The sequence below is a fragment of the Hypomesus nipponensis genome, chromosome 14 (genome assembly GCF_054491055.1).
Source record: "Hypomesus nipponensis isolate SF chromosome 14, ASM5449105v1, whole genome shotgun sequence".
In the NCBI taxonomy this organism is placed as follows: domain Eukaryota; kingdom Metazoa; phylum Chordata; class Actinopteri; order Osmeriformes; family Osmeridae; genus Hypomesus; species Hypomesus nipponensis.
The window spans coordinates 21,457,553-21,467,500 of record NC_140374.1 but is presented as its reverse complement, the minus strand read 5'-3'; the positions used below and the strand labels follow the sequence as shown (position 1 = coordinate 21,467,500).

At 45.1% G+C, this 9,948-nt stretch overlaps 1 protein-coding gene across 1 annotated transcript in view; it reads left to right on the top strand.

Annotated features, from left to right (window-relative positions):
• agbl1 (AGBL carboxypeptidase 1) overlaps nt 1-8,906 on the top strand; it is a 51,906-nt gene extending 43,000 nt beyond the window's left edge. Inside the window, 6 exon segments of the mRNA XM_084673193.1 lie at nt 1-18; nt 1,145-1,276; nt 1,690-1,866; nt 3,823-3,980; nt 7,902-8,058; nt 8,060-8,906. The exon segment at nt 1-18 is cut by the window's left edge and continues 112 nt beyond it. Of these exon segments, the coding sequence (XP_084529319.1) occupies nt 1-18; nt 1,145-1,276; nt 1,690-1,866; nt 3,823-3,980; nt 7,902-8,058; nt 8,060-8,161 (744 nt within the window). The 3' untranslated portion in view covers nt 8,162-8,906.
• The last annotated feature ends 1,042 nt before the right edge of the window (nt 8,907-9,948 follow it).

Below are 9,948 nucleotides of genomic sequence, written 5' to 3'. Positions count from 1 at the left end.
ATAGGAAGAACCCCCCTGGTGAGGGGTATTAACGTTGTTAATATTTGATTGTTGTCTCGTTCATTCCAACAGCTACACCACAACAGGACATGACAAGTTCTTGATTCACCTCCCCCTGACCTTGTGGTCTAGCTCCCTCTCTCTCCCTCTCCCTTTCTCCCTCTCCCTTTCTCCCTCTCCCTTTCTCCCTCCCTCTCCCCTCCTCCTTCCCCCTTCCACTCTGTCTCTCTCTCACTGCACAAGTAGAAAATACAGCAGTGAATCAAGCACAAGAAGTGCATCTTTCTAACAGTGTTCTGGTTGTGTAACCAGTCACGTTCCAGAGTAGTGTAGCTCGTCACCAGTCACGTTCTAGAGTAGTGTAGCTAGTCATATGTATGAGACTACTGTAACTGGTCACATCACCGGGTGAACAGGCATGTTTACAACATGGACATTAGATGATGGAGATCTAGATGGATATCTGGATGTCTAACATGCTGCGTCTATCAGTGCCAGGGTGGCTTCTTGTCTTTCCTGTCATGGCATCATCGAGTACAACCCGACCAGCACAGACAACGAGAATGTTTTCGTTTGTCTCAGCCTGATGTGTAATGAAATGTAATTACCTGGCGAGCAACAGTAGGATAGAGCAATTAGCTGTTGTTACAAATGAATTGGATTGTAATATATGGTTCATTATTTCAATTACTGCCCAATGTACCTGCACACTGTGTGTGTTAAAATATGCCATCCCCCCCAAAAAAATATTGTTTCAAATATGTAATTTGCTGATAGAAACAAACTTAATTGGTTCAGAGCGTAACCTTCTCCCTGTTAATGTATTTCCTCTCCTTGTGTCTCTGAGAAACACCACACCCACCCTGGGGTCTTGGCACAGAGGAGGAAATAAAGCACTTTAAAGCAGTAATGATGAGGAGGGCTCAGACTATCAACTGTTTATTCCTCCTGGTTGTGCCTGATCCTAACCTCTCCTCGTCCTTCCTCTCTTCCTGATCTCCCCCTTCTTTATCCTCACCATCATCCTCCTTTCCTTCCTCTTTCCCTTCCTTCACTTTTTCTCCCTCCGTTTCCCCTGCATTGTCCTGTCCCTTTGCCCTCCCCTACCACCCCACCCCTTCCCGACCTCTGCTCTCCTCTGCAGGTGTTTTGTGACTACCACGGTCACTCCAGGAAGAAGAATGTGTTTCTGTACGGCTGCAGTATCAAGGAGACCCTGTGGCAGTCTGGAGCCACGGTCAACACAGCGTCTCTCAAGGAAGACCCAGGATACAGGGTAACTACTGACACACAACTAACCCAGGATACAGGGTAACTACTGACACACACCTAACCCAGGATACAGGGTAACTACTGACACACACCTAACCCAGGATACAGGGTAACTACTGACACACACCTAACCCAGGATACAGGGTAACTACTGACACACAACTAACCCAGGATACAGGGTAACTACTGACACACACCTAACCCAGGATACAGGGTAACTACTGACATAGATGCTGACATATACCCGTGTAGAACACATGGACACATTATACAGGCATGCAGAAACAGACTCTGACCATTAAAATACTGTTAGAAGTACAGTATGCACCTCTGTGTTGAATGTACAAATGTAAAAGACACATTGTAGCCATGCTGTGTGACCCCCCTCTCATCTCCTTCCTGTTCCTGCTTGCCCAGACCATCCCTAAGACCCTGGACCGCATTGCTCCGGCCTTCTCCTTCAACAGCTGTAACTACCACATTGAGAAGTCGCGCCGCGCCACAGCGCGCGTGGTGGTGTGGAGGGAGATAGGGGTGCTGCGCAGCTACACCATGGAGAGCACATACAACGGCTGTGACCAGGGCATTTACAAGGTACACACACGCAGATATGCACACACGCACACACACGCACACACACACACACGCACACACACACACGCACACACACACACGCAGTGTGTACAGCAGGACTAGGAGTGTGAGTTCCCTGCAGTCCTATGCAGGAGCCTGAATGGTCCCTGATTAGAAGGTCTGCAGTGATGTCCTCAGAGTGAACCAGAGATGAGGGGGGGGGGGGGGGCATGGTGGAGGAGAGGGGTCCTGGAGGGGGGGGGCATGGTGGAGGAGAGGGGTCCTGGAGGGGGGGGGGCATGGTGGAGGAAAGGGGTCCTGGGGGGGGGGGGTCACACTTAATTAGTTACAGTTATTGGTCCTGTTTGAGTCACAGGGCTAGTTGAGGGGCCCAGCTGGTGACAAGAAGTTTAATTACATAACTAAATCACAGACTGGAATTACAACTATAGTGCTACTGCAGCGTTATCAGTGTGTGTGTGTTGACTGTGTGTGGCCTGTATGGTCTGTGTGTTAGTATCAGGGGAGCATGAGGTCTGTGTGTGCATGAGGTGTGTGTGTGTGAGGTGTGTGTGTGTGTGAGGTGTGTGTGTGTGTGTGAGGTGTGTGTGCTGTGATGGCCTCTTCCTGCCACCTCACAATCTTCAAACGACAGGAATTTCCATCACAAAGACGGTTCCTCTAATCACCGCGGCAACGTCATCTCCCGCAGAGACATGCTGCTGACTAATGGATATTTCTTTTTTCTCTCCATTCCTCTTTTCAGCCCGTATTAATCCAATCCTGTTTTTCATAAGGACACGCTTGAATAAAAAGGCTGTGGTTGAGATAAATGAACCTAAAACACATTGGATGAGAGTGACTTGCCCTCCAGCCCTGTTAGACTGGTCTCTCTCAAGCACAGTATGGGAGGAGCCTGTTAGACTGGTCTCCCTCAAGCACAGTATGGGAGGAGCCTGTTAGACTGGTCTCCCTGCAGCACAGTATGGGAGGATCCCTGTTTGACTGGTCTCCCTGCAGCATGAAAGGGTTGTTCGCTCTGTCCGCAAGGCAGAACATTCAGTGGCACTGCCGTCATTTTTTTTTTTTTTTGATTTGGAGCTTAATCAACATTGACTGACCACTCTTTGAGTGATCTCAGCTGCCATCAGCTGCTCTTACACTCACACACACTCACACACACACACCCACACACCCAAACACTCACACACTCTCAAACACACTCTCAAACACACACTCTCACATACACACTCACACACACACACACACACACACACTCTCATCCCAGTGTGACCAGCAGCATCCAGCAGGAGTGAGTCCTGGCACAGGGCCGGTCCCCCAGCAACATTATTGGATTTTGTAATAATCATTAGAATGTCTGGTACTGTTAATCACATGATAAATGTTTGTTATCAATACTTTGGCTCAAGGCCAAATTTACTTTGGTACTTTTTACTTACTAGCAAGAGAAAAAAAAAAAGTGTGTGGAGACAAAGAGAGAGGAGATGGTACTGTAGCACTATGTGTTCACGGGTAATCACACACACACACACACACACACACACTCTCCACCAGCACTGTCTAAATGTCAGTCTCCAACGTGCCAATCAGAGCGAGCGATGGAACAATGGTAATTGCATGAAATGTCTCTGTGCCAAAACATCTGACATTTGAGGAGTCAGTGACAAGGTGCATGCTAGTCAGCATCTGGATGTGTGTGTGTGTTTGTGGGTGTGTGTGTGTGTAGTCTCTGCAGAGCAAACATGGTCAGCATTGATTGACCAGAGCAAACAGACAGGCTGCGCGCTGCATGTCAAAGTGCTCGAGGTCTACATTATTGAACAGCGATACCTCCTCCCTCTCCACCCCCCCTTCCCCCTTTCTCTTTCTATCCTTCTCACATCTCCATCCATCTTTCCTCCCTCTCTCTCTGTACCTCCTCCCTCTGCCTTCGTGTGTGTGTGTGTGTGTGAGCAGGGCCTGCAGACAGGCACAAGAGAGCTTCAGGAGATGGGCTTGACGTTCTGCCAGAGCCTGCTGTCGCTCCGTAGAAACACCTCGTCCAGACTGCTCTCCTCCGACCACACAACTGTCCTGGACCTGGACCACAGCTCCCTCGACCACAAGTCACACAAGTCAGTGTGTGTGTGTGTGTGTGTGTGTGCTACTGTGTCGTTTTAGAGCCAAGATGTGTGTGCTGTGTACGTGTGTGTATTTTAGATACAATGTGCAGTTTGTATGGCCGTGTAACAATTTAGGCGTTCTTACACACCAAGCAATCACATTTACACCAAGCTGCGGGTCCCACATTATACACTGATGATCAGTCGCTTGATTAGATGTGCTTGCTCTCAGAAAGGCACCCTGTTGTGATCTCACATACATAATTATTTAGTATTATTTCCCTCCCTATATAGTCCATAGACCGATGCTGTAGGACTGTGTATTCCGTGGCCAACAGATCTTTGTAGGCAGGCGCGGAGGGAGGGTAAAATTGGAGGGGCGTTTTTTCAACCAGACGCAACAAGTACAAGTGCAGTAACTAGTTTGGAAGTAATTCAGTGTTTTCCGTCAAACCTACAGAGGTACGGTATGGCTTCTGTTCTGCTGAAGGCATCTAAACAGACTTATAAATAGTGCATATAGAAAGTCGAGTTGTATATCAAGGAAACTAGATTTTGGAATTTCCTTAGAAAATATTTCCTATGTTTAATCTCTCCAAACTTTCTCAATCTCTTTTTTCTCTCATTCAATCTCTCTCCATTCTAACTTCATTTCCCCCACTCTCAGGCTCTTTGTAGATAACTAATTAAGCATCTTTCAGTGAGGATCAAACACTGTTTGGGTTAACATGAGGGAATACAGTAGCTGTGATATTTCACTCTCAAGTTTAAGCAACCGTGGAATTATTTATTTTAAATGTTATTGCTCATTGCAATATTTATAATTGTTAGTCAGACTTTCATATAGGAGCTTTTCCCAGCAGGAGACTTAACTGTTACTCGTGCGTCCTATCAGACCTAGTGGACAGCCTGTCAACATCACAGGCGATCCACAGTGACAGAAATGGCAAAAGTACACACATCCTTCACTCAAGTAGAAGTACATATACGTATGTTTAAAAAGACAATTTGAAGTACTGACTATACTTTTTCCTTCAAGTTAAAGTAATAATCGGTGTAATAATAAGAGTAACAACAGTGTAATAACAACATAACTGTGTGATGACAGTGTTATTACCCCTTTGTAGATACAAATGAACTAATATGTCAGTAATTACACGTAAAACTTATATATAAAGAAGGTTGGGCTTTCCTGAGTAACATTGGTCTTTTTTGGTAACACAAACTTCAACTGCCCCTTCCCTTTACAACATCCACTTAAACTTTAGTAATAACCTATACCGTTAACTCTTAATATCATTTAATAAAACAGGTGAAGATGGGTTAAACACTCCTCAGGTATTTGTATAGGCTCCCGCATTGGCAAACTGTTATTTTTTTGTTGGCGTAACGTTAGTGTTTGCGCTTGAGGAGTCAGAGGTGGCGGGTTCAAACCCAGGTGAGGGCGAACATTAGCCATGTACCTCCCATGGGGGCGTGGCCACGCCTGTTGCACTATTGGTCACATGGTCGTTAATGTAACTTGTTGCTATGTAGTTACATCGTTGTTAATGAAACCTTAATGGAAGGCGTTGCGGCATTTCTTTTCAAAAAGTTTGATCACAACTTGGGTGACACTGAAGCTTCTCTTAGGTTTATCAAGATCATCTTTCTATTGGAAGCTAATAACTATTTAGGAATTAATTACAGTGTGTGAACGGCGCAGAATAAATCAATAAGCCCTCATGATCGTGGTGCATGACGGAGCAGCGCTGATTGAGGTTCTACGAGTCATTATCTCTGCTGCCGGATGAGACTTTCCAGGGAGCTGAGATGAGATGAGAGAGGAAGGACACATTTAATGCTCACCTGGCTTCACATTAGTAACCCCTCATGGTCATTAGATCATTGTAATTTTTTATTATTATTATTTCTTCTTGTGCTGAGACCTTTTCATCTCATTCGTAAGGTTCTTCTATAGCAGGGGTGTCATGTTGTCAAATCCAACTAAGTAATGCTTTTGTGTCGTCCTTTTTACAAGCAAGAGGGCTTCTCAGATGCCCACAGATCTGCACCTATAACCACCCTACACCCTAGGATGTAATACTTCGATTTGCTCTATTTTTTTTTATTCTGTGTTTAGGATGGAAAGTCCAAACAGACATTTGTGAAGCGTAATTGCAACACCAGTCGCTGCGGAGGTTACAATGTAAACCAAATGTGCTCTTATCAAATTGAAGGAAAAGTGGCTGATGAAATAATGTTTTCTATTAAACAGTAGTTAAGAAAAGAATGTTCTTTCGTAGAGTCTGCGACTAGCAGACTCTGAACTGTGTGAAGGGTGTTCCTTTAGAAATGAAATAGAACGTCTTGTTTGGGTCTTATTTTCACCAGTGCTTTCTGATTAAAACACTATTAGGCATGCCGGGGTACGTTCAAATCCCTTTTCTCTAGTCAAAAGACAAAATTAACTTGTTAGCAAACTATCAGTCCTGCCAACTCTTGTTTTGGTGATCTGTGAAGAGGGGATTAACCTATTGTATCTCTGCTCTGAGGTCAAATCAAATAAGAAATAATGTGTTTAGATCATAGGCCTTTTTAAAAGCTAAGGGCTTTAAAGATTAGCACCTATAACCATCTAACAACTTCACCACAACCCAACACTCTCAAACCAACATTAAGCAATCATAACAGTATTTCAGTCATGACTGATAAGTGAAGCAAGTAAATATAATTAAGAAGCCATCTGCATGCAGAGTTGTCCGAGCAAGGCTTTAGACAGAGTTGTGTAGAACACGTCTGTGTGGCTAACCAGCCACTGGTTATGATGAGATTTGAATGAATGTTGAGTCCTGTATTCATCAACATCATAGCAGTCCCCATGGTAACAGTCCCCCGACCATCACCAGTACCAGTAGTTGATAGGATCTATACATATTGTGGCTCCCTCATATTCTGAAAGTGAAACTTGAACATAGACTATTTTTTATTTATTTTTATTCTCAACCCCCCCCCCCCCCCCCGTGGTACATCAAAGTACCTCGAAATGGAACTCTTGCATCACAAAAACTTTTTAAAACTACGAGGAGCAAAAAGCCACGAGTATTGACCTTAGAGGTTTAGCTATACTTTAAGATGTGAGCACTCGGGGTGTCAAAGAGCCAGCTTCTCAGAGGCAAAACAAAGTTATCTCTCAACACAGAGGATAATATTCACAGATAACCGCAGATAACACTTTGTACTTTACGCTCTGAAGAGTCATATCGAGTGGTGTTGTTTTTTTTATTAACATGAATCTTTTAGCTGTATAAAAAACATTGATGCTTTCAGTCTTATTGAGTCAGAATGGTCAGAATGAGAGAGCTTCACCTCATACTCCCTCATAGGAGAAACTGTTCAAATACCCAGACTATGACATAGCTGAGGGTGTGTGTGTGTAAACCCTTGTTTTTGTGAGTGTCCTTGCACGCATCTGTGTGTGCAAGCTTTTGTGAGAGTGTGTGTGTGTGTGTGTGTGTTTGTGTGTGTGTGACAGACAGCACAGCGCTCCACAGTGATCAGACGTGTGTGAGTGTGTGTGTGTGAGTGTGTGTGTGCGAGGGCGGGCGGGCGTGTGAGTGTGTAGAAGGTGTAAATCAGTGTTCCTGTCACATCCTGGTTCCCCCTGGATCCTAGTGTTCTCTAATCTGATTACTGTAGAGCTCCGTGCTGTCTGTCCATCCCACACACACACACACACACACACAGGCCCGGCTGGAGGTCAGGGGCTCCTTCACAGATGAGCTGCTGGAATGCTGAGTTCTGTTTCTCTTGCCTCCCTCTGACTTTGCCCGTCTTCTCCCTCCATCTACGCCTTTTCTCTCTGCCTTCCTTCCTCCTCCCCCTCTCCTTTTCTCTCTCTCCTCCCCCTCTCCTTTTCTCTCTCGCCTCCCTCCCTCCCGCCCTCCCCTCCAGCTGTTTTGAGGATGACGAGCCAGCGTGTTCAGAGGAGATTGAGTACCTGGGGGAAAGCTGCCCCGCTCCTAGCGCGGCCGAGCTGGACGCCGAGGTGAACGGCAACACCTCCAGCGCTGAGGAGGAGGAAGAGGAGGGGGGAGGAAGCACCCCGAAGAGGACAGCGGCGTTCTGCCGTTAGGACCCGCCTCTTCCCTCACTTGATTGGCTCCAGCTCTTTGGAGGCTCTCAGCATCAATAACAAACAGTACCTGAGCTAAAGCCAACACACCAACAACTTTTATCATCTTTTTATTTTGTATTATTATTATTTAAGTACAGACACTAAAACTCGAAAAGCACTTATTGTGAATAAATTACTTTTGTATAACTTTTTAATTTGGATATTGATAATGAATTCTAAATGGTTGCCTTGTAGTCATCCCTGGGCTTGAACTACACGGACATGCTGTGTGTGTGTGTGCCTGTATCATATGATATGTACGCCTTGTGATGCTGTGTGTGTGTGTCTATCATATACACTGTATCTGTGCTGTTGTGTGTGTGCGTGTGTGTAGCATATATGTCATGGTACCAATAGGTTCTAAATAATCTATAGGATCACATTTATGTTTGTTCAAAGCAAATGTATAAAACACATTTGAAGTAGGGGTGGTGCTGATGGCCTAGTACTTACTGTGCTTTGTTATTGAAAGGTCCAGAGAACCAGCTTGTCTCTGGACAGGTTTACCACTGTACATGTCCGTTTTGTGCCTTAAGTCTGTGTTGTATGTCTGATCCAGTACTGGGGAGGGGGGGGGAACAACCACTTGTTTTGTTGTTGAAGTTTGAAATTTGCATTTACGTTTTGTAATGAATATTTCTAAAGATGGTGTCCTGGTTCATCTCCAGGTCATCCAGGTGAGATGTTTCTTAAAGCTTTGAAGAGTAATGTGCAAGAGATCTGCAATCAATTCCTGTCTACTCTTGTCCCTGTGTGGAATTAAAAACAGTCAATTGGCTAAATTAGTTATCATTTTAAATCCAGCTACAGGTTTACACACAAACAACTTTACAGGAACACACGACACAAACAGACGCACACACATGCTCCATCACAGTCATTTGTAAAGCGTCAGTAAAGTTCTCACAGCACTTGCATGCTACCTGTCATCTAGCCAAGGAGGCGTTAACCCTGTTAACGACATAGCTTCGCTAATAGTAACATTGTAGGTAAGGTATTTAAGTGAATAATGTACAGTAATGAAGTCTAAGTACATAGCAGTAACGACAATGTAAATAGTTGGCAGTTATGTCAAGTTTTACACTACTTTGGATTAAGAGGGATGACTGAAGTCATTGGTGTGTCTGTGAGGTCTTCTGTTTGGAGGAGCCTCACTAAGTCTTCATTACTTCCTGGAGGTTAGCTTTGTTTTACAAAAAACAATCGGTGGTAAACAAGAAGACAAAACATTTAATTAAACCATTTTACATCATTTATCCAATGAATCATATAGTGGTGAAGCAGTTTTTTCCTCAGTATCCAGCTTCACCTCCGTCCCTCCCCTCAGTCTCACCTTCCCGAAACCCCCCCCCCCTCCCCTAACCACCCTCCCTCCCCTCTACCTTCCTCTCCCCCCTCCCTCTCCTCCCCTCAGCCTCACCCCCCTCCCCTCAGCCTCACCCCCCTCCCTCTACCTTCCTCCCTCCCTCCCCTCTACCTCCCTTCCGTCTACCTCCCTCCCTCCCTCCCCTCCACCCCAGCACAGCCTCTCAAGTACAGGACCCAGGCCACCCCTCTGCCTCAGATGAACAGCTTTGTTATTTAAAGTCCAAGTCTTATTTAAAAATATATACAGATATACTAACAGACCGCACGTATTGCACCCTTGAGAATGTCTATGACCGGGCATACATTAATTACATTACTAACTTTGTTCAACTTTTGGCAAACTCTTATTCGGCAGGGCTGAAAAGCTAAAGGCTGATATTAACAGGCGTTCAGTGTTGCTAAACACTGATTGTGGATTGTTCTGTCTTGGTCAAAGTATAACCGGCCTGGCAGAGG